The 18455-nt window shown below is 42.0% G+C and overlaps 1 protein-coding gene across 1 annotated transcript in view; it reads left to right on the top strand.

Annotated features, from left to right (window-relative positions):
* Positions 1 to 4085: 4085 nt before the first annotated feature.
* The window catches only part of prpf6 (PRP6 pre-mRNA processing factor 6 homolog (S. cerevisiae)), a 38793-nt gene continuing 24423 nt past the window's right edge, over positions 4086 to 18455 (top strand). The window contains exons 1-10 of the mRNA XM_048240567.1: positions 4086 to 4363; positions 4790 to 4952; positions 5716 to 5834; positions 5934 to 6012; positions 7112 to 7288; positions 7830 to 7985; positions 10828 to 10922; positions 14307 to 14463; positions 17214 to 17276; positions 17327 to 17354. Of these exons, the coding sequence (XP_048096524.1) occupies positions 4164 to 4363; positions 4790 to 4952; positions 5716 to 5834; positions 5934 to 6012; positions 7112 to 7288; positions 7830 to 7985; positions 10828 to 10922; positions 14307 to 14463; positions 17214 to 17276; positions 17327 to 17354 (1237 nt within the window). The 5' untranslated portion in view covers positions 4086 to 4163. The remainder of the gene's footprint in view (positions 4364 to 4789; positions 4953 to 5715; positions 5835 to 5933; positions 6013 to 7111; positions 7289 to 7829; positions 7986 to 10827; positions 10923 to 14306; positions 14464 to 17213; positions 17277 to 17326; positions 17355 to 18455) is intronic.

Genomic DNA, 18455 nt, shown 5'->3' with positions numbered 1-18455 from the left:
GTCCTGATACACTCCCAGAGGAAGCAATCTGCCTCTCTCTTCCTCTCTCTCTCTCTCTCTCCGTCTCCCTCACTCTCACTCTTTCTCCTTCACTGATTTACTTCCCTCTTTTTCTCTCTCTTTCACCTCCTCTCCTCTTACCACCCATTATCCCTGCTCTCTCTATCTGTCTCCCTCATTAGGCCAATGCATCATCTGTCCTTGCTGGTGTGTGTAGCCATCAGGGCCCTTGCGTTCTTCCTGCTCCTACCTGTGTAGAGCGCGCCTGCTCAGCTAGTGATCTTAATCAATGGTGAGCCACATGGTGAAATAGCGCATGAGAATGGGGCCATCGCTCTCGTCAATATTTCATGGATCACCATCTCCTGCTGAGGCAGGAACGCATGCTGTGCTGTCTGGTAGACAGATGTTTGTATGGAGAGGTAGAGTCACATCACAGCCTGCGTCATTTACTGCCATAGTATTTAGATAATGATATTTCCAGGACATAGGAATGCTTACACACAGTGATTCATTTGAATATACAGTTAGGTCCAGGAGTACTTGGACACGGACACAATTTTGTATTTTTGACTCTGTATACCACCAGAACTGAAAAAAAATATGCGCTTGAAGTGCAGACTTTCAGTTTTAAGTCAACAAAAAATATTTACCATTTAGGAATTACAATTATATCAGAATTCATCCTGATACTATTACCAATTGCATCATCAATACATTCCAATGACCCTGTTCCACTGGCAGCAAAACATGCCCATAACTCCCTCCACCATGTTTGACAGCTGATGTGGTATGCTTTGGATCGTGAGCTGATCCTTTCTTTCTCCATACATCACAATGTAATATTTTTTTCATTCTCTTGAATTAAAGCAGAGTCTACTTCTAACACATAAGCTTAGTTTCGTTTCAGAAATGTTTAATTATTATGCAACCATCCAAATACCGTATTATGCAACCGTCCAAATACTTAAGGACCTATAGATGTTCTCACACATTTATTATCACACAAATAGCTAATTGGGTTTATAAAGACAAGGTAATAAAATATACTCTTACGCACAAAGGACAGGAAAAGCCCTCAGTCAGTTCCTTTGAAGATAAATATGTAGCCATTCATGGTAAATAAATGTTGGTAAATGTTGCTATGTTATACCTTCTTGAGTATGGCTGTACTAGTGCAATTTGGTTACTTCCATTGTCTCTTGTTGTTCGTCCATCTTAGATTCGACACCCCAGCCTTATGGTGGCGGTACGGTTTAAAATCCCTCTGTCTCTCAAATCCTGAGGGACATCACAGGAAGATGAACGTACTTGATCTCCCCCTAGCTGCGTGCTGCTCAACCACAGGCTTTCACATACACACCGTGCACATGTGTGTGTGGTTAACCATGAGTGTTTATTGAAGTGGTCATTGAACATCTGCGGCATGTTGTGTGTGTGCCTTTTGTTTTAATTTATTTATGGTACAGTAAAGTGATTAGTTGTTCATGGTGGGATCCTGTAGGAAAAGCTGCCATCTGTTTCATGGGAGTACATCAAAGGGAATGAATCCATTCCTGTGGTGGACTCCTGTGTCTGCGTCTCAGCCTCTAGGCTCAACAGACATGATTTATGCTATCCTGCTGCTCCTGGGTACCATAGGAACACACACACACACACACACACACACACACAGACACAGTCTCCATCCCCCAGACCCAGCATCTTCCTAAGAGAGACAGACAATTAGCATAAAAAGGTAGGTAGAGGCACTCACAATGTTAGCTTAATTGCTCAGTGCTTACCTGAGAGCAAAATGAAAGTTAAGCAAGTGATGAGTTCACCAGTGCGACAGGAGGGTATTACTGATGTGTACTTATATGTGACTTTGGGTGGGTTCACTTTACACAGGGGCAGTTGGGGCTGAGATCAGTACAGAGAGGATTAGTGTTTTGTCGTACAGCTGACTGCTCCCCCTGCTGTGTGGGGCATGTGGAGAGCACAGTATGGATGGGGTATCTCTAAATCCACAACTGTTGTTATTTTCAGCATGACTGGTAGTCGTATGTGGCTTTGCTTGTGGGTGTGTTCAGAATCAGATGAAGAACATTCCAGTTCTGTAAATCATTCTCTCTCTCTCTCTCTCTCTCTCTCTCTCTCTCTCTCTCTCTCTCTCTATAGACCCTTTCAACAATAAAAACAAAAACAATGCTTGAACGTTCTATTTGGGCCCCAATCTACTTCCTCTGCATTAAGATAACATATGGAATGTTAAAAAGGAAGTCTTGTGGGGCCAACTATGATGCTGATAATGGAACTCTCTTGAAAGGGTCTATAGATCAGTAGCACAAATAAGATTGTTTTCTCCATGGTTCTGCTTCCTGGTCCTAATTGGCTAAAAACAGCATTCTCATGAACCCATACTCAGTAAGGTTACTGTAAATGTGCTTTAGATAGCCTACACAACAGGGGTCTGCCAAATGAAAGCCTGCCTTGATTTGTAGGCCTATGTCGTTGTCCACAAAATTAGAAAACTGGAAGGACCAGCAATGGACATCCCTTTACTACCATTCAGTTGGCCAGCCCTCAAGGGAATCAAAAAGACCTCCCCCATTCAAGGCATGGCCAATGGAAAGAGTGCTGACTGCAGCAGTATCCAGTATCAGCTTCAGTTAAGTTAAACTTCACATCAAGAGACTGATGTGAGCGCAAAAGAACCTCATTCCATGCCACGTACAGATCCAATTACATTTACTAAGGCCTGTCCACATGAGTGCATTTTGTGTCCGAATAGGGATCTGCAGATATTAACCAATTAATCTGACAGAACAGCTGACAACACGTTTGGGATTTCTGGGGTCAATCAAATTCTTTTTTAAAATCGACTGCTGAAAATATCCAGCAGGAGAAGTGACGTTGTCCGCTCTCATTAATTGGGTTTTTTGACAGCCTCGAAAAAAATATGTGTTTGTGTGTGTTTTGTGTGTGTGTGTGTGTGTGTGTGTGTGTGTTTTGTGTGTGACTATTCAGGGCAAACAGATGAGCGCTCTTTCATAGAGGATATAATGGACGATTCAGTGTCAGTCTTCATTTGTATTTGCAGACCCCTGTCATGAACCCGCTTACCCTTTGGAATATAGAATGCCAGACCCAGGAACTTTGCTAGGAATCTGACACCCTCTGAATACAAATGACATAATTGGGCCCCCCTTCTTTTGGGCATTTTTGTGGGGTCTCTCTACCTGATGGGCATGAAACTGGTCAGCACAGTTCACCGTAGTGGTACCTTGCAGACAAGTGCAAATCTAGACAGATGCTAATACTGCAGACTAGCAGACCAACGAGGGTAAAGCAAACCCTCTCTGGGTACTAGTTTGAACATGTTGTGACAGAAGTAATGTACAGTGTCTTGGTACTTCACAGCCTTGAAGAGGCATCCACAGCTCATCACAGACACTTTGGTGCCCTCTGCTGTTATAGTAGCATACTCTACCTTGGCTTCCCTTGTAGGTCAAGAAGACTGAAGACAGCTCAATGGATTAAGTTGCCCATGAAATACTGACCAAATGCCTAATAATGTCTGCTTGCAATGACACACGTCTGTATTTATTCATGTGTTTCTTTGTTCTCAATTCAATAAGCTTTTTATGTCAAATGTGCTGTAAGTTAACGTCACTGAATCTATTATTCCATGGCCCTTGGAAATGTTAAACATTTTGAATGCCAAGATAATCTAGATTTTGTTTGGTGTGAAACTACATTGATTAGCCTAAAAAAATAAATAAATAAAAATCTGTGTAAATATTATTTTAAAGAAAGTGCTAGATAATTTCACAGTTAAGCTATAGGCAACATCATGAACTATCATGAATATCTGTGAATGAGTTATGAATAAGTAAAACCAGCACACATATTCCATAAACGTCTGAGCATCTGTATCAGAATGGAGAGAATCATGAGAATCAAAATACAATCTGATTAGCTAAGGATGTGCATGATGAAATTGATGAGAAATTGTCAGCTGATCATGTCTCCAGTGACTCAAAAAAGCATGTGCGTGACCTAACACCCCTAACCTCTAGGGGCGCTGTGAAATTTCCTTCAAAGGTTCATACAGGTCACTCAATACAGGAAACACGACAGTTGTTGTTCAGGAAGTGAACCGTGGTGTCGGCCAAGCAACGATGGCTAACGTCTCGGCAAAGCAGCCCAACAAATCTGGTTCTAAATTGGCGACTGGGGCTCCAGGTGGACCTGGAGCGGCCAACAACAATGCTCCAGTCCTTCCACTGGCGTCCCCCTTGATGGGGGGGCTAAACAAAAAGAAAAAGCCCTTCTTGGGCATGCCTGCACCCTTGGGTTACGTACCTGGTTTGGGAAGAGGGTAAGAAGCTAATGGGCAGCATGCTGACCAATAACAATCAACCACCGTTGTTTTGAATGCTATGTCCTGCCATCAATATCTAATCGTCATTTGGTCGTTCAACCTGGATATCATCATTGCATATCGATTCATATTTCTATGCATTTGTTGACAGATTAAGGTCAGCAGCTATAGCTAACTGTATAGCTTACAAAGGCTAAAGGTAGCAGCTGAATGATCTTGTTGACGTTGTTCTGCGCATGTACATACTATTAGATTAAATGCAGAACACTGTTGGCTTATGATATCTATTACAAAACGTGGAAGAATAGGATAAACTACTGCAATAAGTAAGTAGATGGCAAGCTAATAGTGTTTTGTAATGTATGCTTTGATTCAATGAAGTTTAACTCAAAACTGACCTGCTGCACGTCTCTCTGTCCTCAGAGCCACTGGTTTTACAACACGTTCCGATATCGGTCCAGCTCGTGATGCCAACGACCCCGTGGACGACCGTCATGCTCCCCCAGGGAAAAGAACCGTGGGGGATCAGATGAAGAAGAATCAAGATGATGATGACGAAGATCTGAACGATACCAACTACGATGAGGTGTGTGTAGTGTGTCTCACAATTTTAGTTCAATGATAAATCCATCTAGTACTCGGTGAAAGTCGTTGGGAGATATGTTATCAACACTAATAGTTGCACTGGTGTATGTACATGTTTTTACTTTTTAGATTAGATTAGATTCAAATGTATTGTCATTGTTCAGAGTAGAATTACAGAGACAACAAAATGCACTTTGCGGCTAACCAGAAGTGTAAAAAAGCAGAATGTGTGTGTGTGTGTGTGTGTTGGGGGTGGTTGGGTCACGGGGATGCAGAGCTAGAGTTCAGTAGGGTGACAGCCGCAGGGAAGAAGCTTCCTTTGAACCTGCTGGTTTGGGTGTGGAGAGACCTGTAACGCCTCCCGGAGGGGAGTGGGGTGAACAGTCTGTGGTTGGGGTGAGAACAGTCTTTGATGATGCTGCGCGCCTTACGCAAGCATCGCTTGCGCTGGATGGCCTCGATGGAGGGGAGCGAGGAACCGGTGATGCGTTGGACAGTTCTTTGCAACTTCAGAACTAGAGGAAATGACTTAATGTGAATATATAGGACATTAGACAAGCCAGCTGCTATGAGCTTGGGCTTTTCCAATAGTATTAGTACTGTGGGGGAAGCTACTGATGCATAGGCAGGTAGAATATGTGGAGGACCCACACTGAAACAGGCAGGCCGGCTGGCAGATCTGTTTTGTTTCATGGATCAGTAGAGCTTCAGATTGATTGATTGATTAACTAAACTTAAACTAATCAAAACTGTTTGTTTTACAGTTCAATGGCTATGCAGGAAGCTTGTTTTCCAGCGGTCCCTATGAGAAAGATGATGAAGAGGCTGATGCCATCTATGCAGCCCTGGATAAGAGGATGGACGAGAGGCGCAAGGAGAGAAGGTGGGGCATCTTTCCCTCTATAGAAGTGTCTGGAAATCCAGAACTGTCTGTTTCCACCCATCTGCCCTCTTGATAACTCAAACCTAATCTTCACTACAGGGAACTGAGGGAGAAGGAGGAGATTGAAAAATACCGTATGGAGAGGCCAAAAATCCAACAGCAGTTTTCAGATCTTAAGGTTTGTATCAGAGTTTGTGAATTAAACAGTATCTCAGACACTACTGTACTCACCCTCTTCTCAGTCGAAAATGTTGGTCTGGCTACTTGTATTGCAAGTTACTGTTCTGACATGTCCTGCTAGCTGCTTTCATACATGATCTCCGGTGATGTCCGAGCAATTAGGTCTCAAACAGAGTTGACATTGCACGGTTGTTGTTCATAGCTGCAGTAAACGAGGAGCCAGGGTTGACGCACAATATATATTTGTGGTATGACACACAATACAGGCTATTAATCAATAATGATGATTAGTAGTGCTAGTCTATCATGAATGAGAATTAATCGAGGACCTTCATTATGAATAAGTCGTAAAAGTATTGGCTACAGTTAAGCCAAGGGAGCACCACCAGTTTTGCACGGAACGTCGGATTCATTAGCCCGACATATACGGCTATCTGGTTGACAATGGGATGGGAAGCTTTCTGACCCTGACATGCGCACACCTTTTCTGACGTGGACCGTGAAGGTGTTTACAGATGAGTACAGATGCATGTACACCATACTCTGCTAGTCACATGTGTTTTAGTAAAGCAAGGTTTAGTGGAATCCTGGTGTTGCATACACAGCAAGCAGATTCCTTCAGATGCACTGACTCGGTTAAAATACCGACGTGCTGTTTGATGTTGCCGCTTACTCTTAAAGGAATGACTGATGTCCCTCTCATTGGTTTAAAGGATGTTACACTCAAAACACTCCAATGATTAAGAAACAACACTTGCAACACTTGCAATGTGCCTGGCGTCTGGCAAACTTATTACCCTATCAAGATAGCGATTTTGGACTGGCCACACCTTAAACGTATATAAACCACCAATTTCAGATAGCTAAAATGGAGCCCTTTGTGTTCAGATATGCACACTGTTACCTGGACATTCAAGAACACAGTGCTTAAAGCATCACAGTGTTTAGCACAGTTTTAATGGTGATCAATTCTAGTTGATTTGACATTGATGATTGAAAGTTTCTAATTTCTCTGGTATGTATTACAATCAAAGCAATTAGTCCACGCAATGACTACTTGTTTTGTTTGTGTGTTTCTTTTCTCTCATTTTTTGTAGAGGAAACTGGCCGAAGTGTCAGAGGAAGAGTGGCTCAGCATCCCTGAGGTGGGAGACGCCAGGAACAAGCGCCAGAGGAACCCGCGCTACGAGAAGCTCACGCCCGTCCCCGACAGCTTCTTTTCCAAACACCTGCAGGGGGGAGAGAATCACACCAGCGTGGATCCACTGCAAGCGGTAGGACACACACACACACACACACACACACACACACACACACACACACACACACACACACACACACACACACACACACAGTGAATTTTGCATTCAGACACACACACTAACACCCATACAGAAAGAGAATGAAGAGACCAGTTTCCTAATGTTGAAAAGAGCAGCTTAGAACTCTTGTACTAAAACTTAAGACTGTTACTCTCTTTGTGTATTTCTGGGGATTGTGCATCACTTGGGATGAAGCATCTGTCAAATTAATAAATGTGCAGGTAGATTTCTGTTAACACGTTGTGATTCTGATGATATCCAGTCAGCTTGTCTTCAAGTTTTTTTTAAAAATATATTTGAGCTGAAACCCAAAGTAGGTAAGGTAACTTTAGAATTCTTAGAAGCACATGTATTAGCAATTCAGTTTGATGTGTACAAGGCTGAACAGGCTTTTTTCAGAGAAGTTGTGTTTCTGTCAAAAATAAGTCATGAATTCTATGAATGTTGTTGATTTCATTTCTCACCTATGCTGTTATGTGTGAATTAAAATTAGCAATTTGGAGGCCTGAACACACCCTTCCCTGGCGGCTTGAACTCCCCGTACCCAGGGGGTATGACCCCAGGCCTAATGACGCCGGGCACTGGAGACCTGGACATGAGGAAGATCGGACAGGCCAGGAACACCCTGATGGACATGAGGCTCAGTCAGGTGATGCTCACCATATGCAATTTGTTTCACTGTGTTGATTCAACAACTCACTAATTGTTTTTGTATTGTGTGTGTTATTATTGATGTCATGTAAGACAGGGGTTCTTAACCTTTTTGACCTTGAGGCCCAATTTTTATAGTACAAAGTGGCCCGGGGCCCATTAAGTATTAACACTGTGTAGGCTTCATTCACCTCACTCTCAGTTTGATTTGGATTCAATAATAAACCAAATCCACTTACTGCTTAACAAGCAAAAACCTTGTCAAATAAAATGACATGATAAAATGGTATCATCACAAAGACTTGTATTAAACATGTGTGTAAACGTGCACACATACTGTATCAAGACACCAAAACAGGCTGATAACTCCTGGGCCAAATCAAGCTGTGACAAGAAAAACAATTCAAGGATCAAGTCAGGCTTTTTAATAATAATGAAATGGGACCAATATTAGGATTTTACTTTAAATTAATAAAAACAACTGAGTGATTCATTACCGCCACCACGTGGTCGAGAGCTGCACGCAGTCCCACGGCCCTTGCGGCCCACAGGTGCAAAACTGAACGTTTTTTGCAGCCCTCTCGGGGGCGCTGGCGGCCCAAGTTTTGGCCCTATGGTTAAGAATCACTGATGTAAGATATGTATGCTGTACAAAACGGATAGCTACATGACAAATATATTGTTTTTCCAAATTGCGGAGCCCACTGTAAGGATGAGTAATAATTTGACTGATGGCATTTCACTGCGCTAGGCCACAGATTTGCCTGCAAACAATTTATTAGGCTGTCTGCCAGTGTCGACTCATAAGGGAAGCCAAGGTCAACACTTTTATATTATTTAAAAGATAATAATGACACAGTAATTTTGTTTTAAAGTATTCATTTCTTAAGAAATACTACACATTTGATGCTGTTTATCTCATTTGTAAATGGTGCACTGTCACTTTAAGCCCATTGTGTGCCACTGTCCACACGTTCTCATAATGATCTTTTTTTTACCAGCTCCATTTCTATGGCTAGTCGACAAACTCAAACATTGTTTGTGCCACATGTATAGCACAATATTAACAATGATAAGCATGATATTAAGTTGGCACAAACAGCTTTCATTCCTTTGGAAATAGATGCATGGATGACATGATGCTTGCTTGACATTTTCTGTTTGCAATTAAATGTGAATTATGAGCCTGGTAGCCAGTAGCCACCTAGCTAGCTGAGTGGAATGCGTTTCAATCGGCATATCAATGTGCTTCATGTAAACAAATTATTGAATAGGCCTACTTCAAGACTCACCATTTCCATTACACAAAGGCAAAGACAACTCTTCATATTCTTGTCCACTTTCCAAATCACAGTGAGTGCAGCCTATGTCATAGTGACCTGGATCTCATAGTTTATAACAGTAGTGAGAACCGGATAAATCCACAATTTCCCCTAATCTCGTATTTGTTGCCTTCATGATTTCCTTTTATACGTTTCTTATATTTAAAAGAAAATATCAATCATCATCAACAATGACAAGCCAGCTGGAACCTGCCACTCGTTTTCTTAGATGGGGTTCTCAATTAAATGCAGTAGGCTAGCATATAGTTCAAGTTGGATCTTAATGGAGAGGACTCCAAAAGTATCTTTATGTAACATGCCGTTGGTGCATTTTGACATTGTTCTCTAACAAGAGTGCAAATCAGTTTGCAGTAAAGCTACTAGTTATTGGCTAAATGTTGGTCGTTTCTCTGTCTCTTGGTGCCCTTCACACAGTGCGTAACGCATGTGGGGGTAGCGGCAGCACTGAACTGTGCTCTGGACTGGCCGCTTGTCTCCGCTATTTTTTTTATTTTTTTTTAGTCACGGAGGGAAAGCATCTCTGGGGTGACTGGTCCACGATCAGGAAATTTAGTTTTTGACTCGAGACATGTCAAGTCGTCACAAGTCAAAGAGGCAAAGTCCGAGTCAAGTCTCGAGTGAATAGTATTCAAGTCCAAGTCGAGTCACAAGTCATGCCGAATTTTATCAAGTCAAGTCTGAAGTCATTAAAATCATGACTCGAGTCCAAGTCATGTGACTCGAGTCCACATGTCTGGTATAACAGAGTTTCAGACTTGAAAGGGTTTTCAGACCCTTTCAAGTTTTCTACATTTTGTTATGTTTCACTTATCTTTAAATGCATTCAATTAATTTTGTTTTCTTATCAATCTACACACAATACTCCCATACTCGACAAAAAAAGCAGGTGTTTAGAATGTTTTGTAAATGTATAAAAAATGTAAAGGCTGAAATATACCATTTACATAAGTATTCAGACCCTTTATTATGATGAGAGAAGTGTATAGAAGGACAACTCAGTGCAGCTGATGCACTCCACCAATCAAGCCTTTATGGTAGAGTGGCCAGTCGGAAGCCATTTTTTTGCCAGAAGCCAAAAAGCACTTGAATGACTCTCAGACTATGAGAAGTAAAATCCTCTGATCTGAAGAGACGAAGATTGAACTATTTAGCCACAATTCCCAACAGCATGTGTGGAAGAAACCAGGCGCTGAGCTGCACTGATGGTCTCTCTCTCTCTCTCTCTCTCTCTTCTCAATTCAATTCAATTCAAGGTAGCTTTATTGGCATGACAAATATTTATTTGCATTGCCAAAGCAGGACATCAAACAATACAATACAGAACATACGATAGATAAGACATTTATACATATAAACGTGTGTGTGTGTGTGTCTTCTCTCTCTCTCTCTCTCTTTTCTCTCTCTTTCTCTCTCTCTCTCTCTCTCTCTCTCTCTCTCTCTCTCTCTCTCTCTCTCTCTCTCTCTCTCTCTTCTCTCTCTTTCTCTTTTTGCCCATAGGTGTCTGATTCAGTCACTGGACAGACAGTGGTGGACCCTAAAGGCTACCTAACTGATCTCAACTCGATGATCCCAACCCATGGTGGAGACATTAGGTAAGCTGCAACACTCACCGTCTGTGTACAGGATAAGTTTGACTGTGCTTCAAGAAGCATTCACATCAAAGGTGTTTGCAAAGTGCAGAATGCAGGGTGTTCTCGGTGGAATGCTACTCCCTACACACTTAGTATCCCACCCGCACAATGTGAACAGAACAGGGAAAAACAAAACATCATTGCTTTGTTTCTTAATACAGACGTGCATGAGGAGACATTCCTTGTCAGTAAAGTTGCAACAACAATGAACTTCCTTTAATTCAGCTTATTATTATGACCGCCGCGCAGTGAAGCGGCGGTCATATAGGTTTAGTCAGATTTTTATTTTTTTATTTTTATTTTTATTTTTCGCATGCCCAAATTTCCGTCAATGATTCCCGGGACACTGAAAGACCGGGGTACACGGTACACGCCACGTTTTGTGGAATTCCGTTCATGGGGGGCCACACAATAAATTAATTTATGTTACTATACACCAACTGGCCTGTAGGTGGCCTGTGAATATCTTGAGAACCGTAGGGCCTAGGAGGTCCACCTTTTTTTTGTATGTTGGTCTTAAGGGGGCATGTCAACCCATCCCATTACCACTTATTTCATGTATAGCGCCACCTAGTTAAAAATTAAAAAGCAAAAAATTAGGTGTTTTCATCACAATATCTCTGGCTGACAAGGTCAAAACTGCACGAAATTAAAAGTGTAGGATCATTATGACACCCTCTGAATGCATGCCAAGTTTTGTGTACTTTCGTTCATGGGGGGCCTTACAATAAAATAATTTATGTGTACATTTAGTGACGTACACCAACAAGGATTCCCGGGACACTGAAAGACCGGGGTACACAAAACTTGGTGGGCATGTAACCCCACATGGATAGCATGGAACCATCGTTTTTCGTTTTGATCTGCAGCCCCCGCTGGACTGGACCCCCCGAAAGGAGGGTAGGGCAGACACAGTTCTCTGTGAATCTTTTATGGTATGTTGGTCTCAAGGGCCCACATCAACCTGGCTCATAATCACTCATTTGTGATTTGCCCCCCCCCCGGTCAAAAATGAAAATGCAATATTATTCTGCTTTAATCGCCCCTATCTTCAGTTAAGATGTTCAGAACTGCACCAAAATTTATGTGTATGATTGACCTGGCATTCTCTGGGGGTATGCCAAGTTTCGTAGAATTTCATCCATGGGGGGTGCTAAAAAAATTAGGTTATGTGTACATTTAGTGACTGTACACTCATTGGCCTGTAAATGGCGGTGCACACATATAAACATGCACACACACAGGCACCCACATACTATCGGTATTAGAACGGCCGATACATAATTACAAATTCAATAGGATCAAAAGAAAGCCAAAATATTCATCATCATCATCATCATGGCTGCATTTTCAGTATTGGCGATAAGTAGTCGTTTGTCCACTAGATGCATGATCGTTGCAGTGAGACGTAATTTTTTTGGAAGTTAAAAGTGGGTTGAAAAAATAATGGACACTTCCTACAAGGACTGTAATTTACCGCAGCGAACATCTAATAAGGACAGGACGATGTTCACATGAAGTGTAAGTGAGGATGAAGTGAGGATGTTTATCGGACATGCTTGGTTTTTACTGCAGGTACGTCAATCTTGTAATATCAATAAGTACCCAGGTAATGTTACCGTTAGCGTTGGTTGAGTGATGGAGGCCCATTTGATTGATTGCATTTGTAGAAAACTATAAATGCGGTTATACCAAGCAAATGTATAGCAGCACTGTTTGTATCTTTCGACTGTCATTTATTGCACGTGCTACAAAATCATTCTGTGCAATGGAAGATTTACCAACGTTACACCGGTCTGATACAGTTTTGCCTATACATGCGTGAGACTGAGACGCCTGTTTATTTTGTTTTAAGTGCGTGCAGGGTGTGAGAGGGGAATCGATGTGCTTTGATTTCAGCTTGGTAGTTGTAGTCTGTGAAATTTAAAAAGCACGCGTGTGTGTGAAGTATCAAACAATGACACCTTCATTTCATTACGGCTGCTTTAGCAACACACCTTAAGCTACTGTGTAGTGGGTCCCATTTAGAAGTGGCTACTTCATTCGCTTTCCTTGACTCATGGAACTGCTTGAATGTTATTACAACTTTTAAGCCCGCGATATGGCAGTTTAAGTCCGCTTGATACTGTAAAGTCGTAAGCCATTGGTTTCCTAAGGAGATTTTATTTGTGTAAGCCAGCATAGCCTATTGACAATTTATGTTGTAAATAGGCCTACCTTATAATCCTACCTGTAGCTTAGGGAAGCTAACAGCTTTCTATTAGGATCTAGTTTGTTAGTTACAGTTTTGTCATAACTCCCTAATGCATTTTGCATTTAGAATAGCCAGAGCGTGTATATCTCAATCTGAAAATTAAACAATATCGGTGCCTATGGACTAGGCTGGGTGAACCCAGCCTGATCTGCCCGCTATTTATTTTTTTGATTTCTTAAAAGATTGAGCTTGGTCTGATGAAAGCCAGACTAGCCATGGACCTCAGTTACACAATGCAAGGGAACATGAATCAGCCTATATTTGCACACGAACAATAACGGACAAAAGCTCTTCAACTTTGGCCCGTTAAAATGTGTATGAACAGTCTAGCAGCGCATTTCATCAAGGGCCATTTGGACATGTCAGTTATTTGCACCACTGGTTAGATGTAAAACAGCATTTCGTTTCAGACTACTGTTACTTAATTTGTGCATTAACAATAACGTTTCAGACTACTGTTACTTAATTTGTGCATTGACAATAAAAGTATTACATGAACTAAAGATGACTAAAATCTATGTAGAAGAAGAAATATTCACAAAAAATCCATCCATCCAAAATGACCTTTGTTTTGATAGCTGTTGAAAACGGCATGGAACTGACAGAGATGTTTTTGTTTATAAATACATAAAAATAAATAAATAAATAAATAAATAACATTATGCTGATACCTTTTGCTTTTCCCAAATACAATGTAGCCTACAGGTGTAAGTGACCTTTCATCAATCCAGTTGCAATGGATGAACTGTGATGACCTGCCCTACTTGTGATTGTTTAGAGATTTTAAAGGTTTTATAACAATGCTACATCTTCTTTGGCTATTCTACAATCTATTCACCTTTTCAGCACAAGTAGGCTACTTTCTGTGCAGCCGCACACACACACACTCAGGCATGCCAAACAAGCATACACAAAAGTTTCAAGAGTGGGGGATGGAGTAAAAGATGGAGACAAATTGTGATTGTGTGTGTGAAAGTGTGATTTATTTTCGCGGAATGGATGTACAGGACTGAGCGGCGGTCATATTTTGTACCGCTATGCGGTACATCTAGTTATTGTGGTTTGTGTTGCGTGTGTGTGTGCGCGTGCAGTGACATCAAGAAAGCCCGTCTGCTGTTGAAGTCGGTGAGGGAGACCAACCCGCACCACCCTCCGGCTTGGATCGCCTCCGCCCGCCTGGAAGAGGTGACCGGGAAGCTTCAGGTGGCCAGGAACCTCATCATGAAGGGCACAGAGATGTGTCCCAAGGTGAGAGGATGGTACACACACACACAAATGCAATATGCACTCGTGGTTGAAATTGTTTATACCTTCCTCAAAAAAAAAGAAAAACCCAAAATTTTTCTTTTAGATAATTTGAAACTGGCAAAAAACTGACCATCATAGACCTCTGAAGCTTGCCTACAAAAAGGAACCAAAGCTGCCATCTTTGCACATATAAGGATATCCGGCTGTTATTGAAGCTAACTACCTATGGCAAGTTGTATTGTAGGTTAGCTCTGGTGTAGCAAAGATCAAAGTGTGTCGTCTTCACATACCGAAGATCACAGTAACATCCAAACATCTTGCATCTTGACCTCACGGTGTGCCCTGATTCAGTGCTGCCAAAACTCTGCTTACCCTCTCTGTCTCTGGTCCTGCGCTGGCAGAGCTGCAACACTGAACTTAGCGTTCCACAGGACACTTTTTCTTCGCCTTTACAAACTTGTCCCGCAAAAGCTTCCAACACTGGCGAAATTCCAGTTCTTCCATGCCAAGCATCTACGAAAGGTAGAATTACAAATTGAGGGTAACGACCTCCACAAGTCTTTCTTCCTTCACATCCATGTGAATATTGTCGCTATGGTAACCGTAACCAAACAAGTCTTCTTCTGCATTGGTTTACTGGTTTTAAGCGTTTTTCTGTGCGCTCCACCATATGGAGGGGCATGTTTACAGCAGTTCAGTTTTGCTCATGCGCAGTCTAAAAAGAAAACAAAAGGAGGAATGTTTCACAACTAATTAGGGTAACTGGCAACACGATTGGGTATGAAAAAGAGCATCCCAGAGAGGCAGGGTCTCTTCGATGTAGAGGTATTCATCACTCTGTAAACCTGTGTGCACAAATGATGAACACTGTACCGGTAATTGTAATTCTTCTTAACATCAAATTGTAAAGTATTTGGGGAGTTCATCATCTACGGGACATAATATTATTAAAACATTGAGAGAATCCAGAGACATCTTTGCAAATAAGGGAAAGAGCTGAAAACAAATTGGATGGCCGTAATCTTTTGGCCCTTAGATGGCAGACCTGTCATTGTATGGGCTCAGGAAAACCTCTGATAACCATTGTCTATGTGCACAGTTTGATACTCAATTCAATAACTGCAGCCAAAATTCTATTGAGACATGATACAGAAAATGAGCTTGTTTAAAATGGACTGAGGTAACATGGAAAAAGGTCCTGTATTTAGACCAATCAAAATGCCATTCTTTTTGGAAATCATGGACTCATCTGGGCTAAAGAGGAGAGGGCCTATCCAACCTTTCCAATTTCTTTTGGTCCTCAATTCGAAACTCAACATCTATGATTGTGTGAAGGTGCATTAGTGCCTACAGCATGGGCATCTCGTACATCTGGCAAGGCAAAATCAATTCGGAATGATATATACAGGTTTTGGGCAACATATACTGCCATCCAGGCAATGCCTTTTTCCAGGGAAGACCTTGAATATTTCAGGAAATCAATGCTAAAATAAATTCTGCATATATTTTAAACCAGTATTTCTCCATAGAGGAAGAATCCAGGTGCTAAAATGGCCTGTCTGCAGTCCAGACCTGTCAAATTGGGTGCATCATGGAATAAAAACATGATTAAGAATATCTTACTGGTATACTGTTGAGCAACTGAAATCCTATATTGGGCGGCAATGGGACAACATTTATTTAATTCTCAAAACTTTAGCAACTGGTCTTCTCAGTTCCTAAACATTCACAGAATTTTGTTAAATGAAAAGAGGTGAAGCAGCACAGTGGTAAACATTTCCTGTCCCAACATTTTTGAAACATGTTGCTGACATTCAAAATGATCATATATATTCCACATTGGAATTCTTGTGCTGTGCTCTCAGAGTCAACACTCTATGGGGTAAAAACACTATTAAAAAGATAAATACAATAATAAATATATAGAAAACAAAGCTACATAGCTACAAAGTGGGGTCTTGGGTCATAGCTGTGGTTGCTCGGCAGTTGCTAGGTAATAAGGTAAACGGTCTTTCTTCTGCCAGTCAACAAAAAGCATGCCTTTTATGTCTGTGTAGGCTACACAGGATTTTATGTCCGATAAACAAATCAAGAAAAACGAATAGCCGTTTCTTTTGAAACCAGCCGAAATTATAATCAGAAACTCATTGTCACCAGAAACTGGGAATTATCTGGGACGGTCACTCAAATAAGAGAAAAATCCAGTATGTGTGGCAACACTAATAAGAGCATGCAAAGGCACATACTCCCACACAGAATCCATAGACAAACAAACTGCCTCTGTGAAACTTGCTTCCCCCTAAAGGTCATATGCCAAATTTTCTGTCGCCCAATCAACTGCATATTCCATACTGTGCCAAGACCAAAACGTTTGGATGCCAAAAAGTTTGGTTGTTTTGGCACGGTTAACAAAATGTTGACAGTGGAGAAATAAATGCATACCGTGCTGTACTGAACTGGGCCGGAAACATGGCAACACACCCCATTACAGTCCCACTTTCCCACATGCACATACACAGGCATGTATAATCAGGTAGTTGAGGTTAATTGGTAGTTAACTGGGTAGCATAGTTGAGCTTGTTATAAACTAGAGACAAAAGACAACTTTTGTAAAGATTTTATTCTAAGAACTAAACTTTCTGTTGAAGTGTAATATTGTGTGTTGGTGTCTGTGTATGGTCATACTCTATGTGTGCGTGCTCATGATTTTGTGTCTCTTCTGTGTGTGTGTGTGTGTGTGTGGAGTGCAGAGTGAGGACGTGTGGCTGGAGGCGGCTCGACTGCAGCCTGGAGACACAGCCAAGGCTGTGGTGGCCCAGGAGACACACCTGCCCGGGTTGGGGCGTGTTACATGGTGGCCCAGGCGTCAGGGCCACCCGTCCTCAGGGAAGGTCGTGATTTACATCCTCATTCTCTCTCTCTCTCTCTCTCTCTCTCTCTCTCTCTCTCTCTCTCTCTCTCTCTCTCTCTCTCTCTCTCTCTCTCTCTCTCTCTCTCTCTCTCTCTCTCTCTCTCTCTCTAACCATGCCCGCGCTTGAAATTTATCGACACATTAGGTCCTTGAATTTGAGGACATTGGGCCTGGAAAGTCCTTGAATTTGATCTTAACCAAGGTGTGGGAACACTGTCTCTCTCTTGCATGCACACACTCACACACACAGCTTACATAGCACTCATGCACACACATATTTCATTGTATCTGATCCAGATATGGGTAGGTGCCAGGCCAGCTCAGACTGTTGTCAAAGATGCAAAAGCACACCTCTGTATTTTTCACACAGAGAGACTGTATATTCATAACAGCAGTGCACACTCACAATGACCCTAATTATCTTGTTTGTCAGTGACCACGTATACCCATGCACCAAACTCTTTGTCAGATCATAACAATCTTATCAGACTAATTGTAATGGTTAGAATACTCTCACACCTAACTGTGCATGGGCATACATGCATGCATGCATACAAACTTACATGCATACAAATGTAGCATGCCTTTGTTTTCGATCCTATTTTTTGTCTCTGTCTCTGTGTCTCAGTTGCATACCACATAACACCTCTCATGTGGCCCCTAACCCACAACCCACCCCCACCCGCCCCAAAACAGCCCCTACTGCCAAGGCTGTCCCCTCCACCCCGCTCCCATCCACCTTCCACCCCAGACACCCTGTAGCAGCCATTCCCAGTACCTCGCTGTCAGAGACGGATAGCCATTATTTCCACCTTATCCGCCTCAGCATGTTCACACACACTGTATTCTCACTCCTAGTCCCAGCCAAGTTTTTGGACCTGCTCGCTCACTAGATCGCAGTTCACTGCTCTCACTTACACTCGTAGCACACACACACACACACACACACACACACACACACATGGAAATGGTATACGTGAAAATGCACACTCATACTCCTTGTGTGCTGACCGCCACATACTCCACACATCCACACTTCTATATGTGGATCAGCTCTGAAAATGTGCGTAATAACGACCAA

This window comes from Alosa alosa, chromosome 4 (assembly GCF_017589495.1).
Source record: "Alosa alosa isolate M-15738 ecotype Scorff River chromosome 4, AALO_Geno_1.1, whole genome shotgun sequence".
NCBI classification, from domain to species: Eukaryota; Metazoa; Chordata; class Actinopteri; order Clupeiformes; family Clupeidae; genus Alosa; species Alosa alosa.
This window is presented reverse-complemented; position numbering and strand designations above follow the sequence as displayed.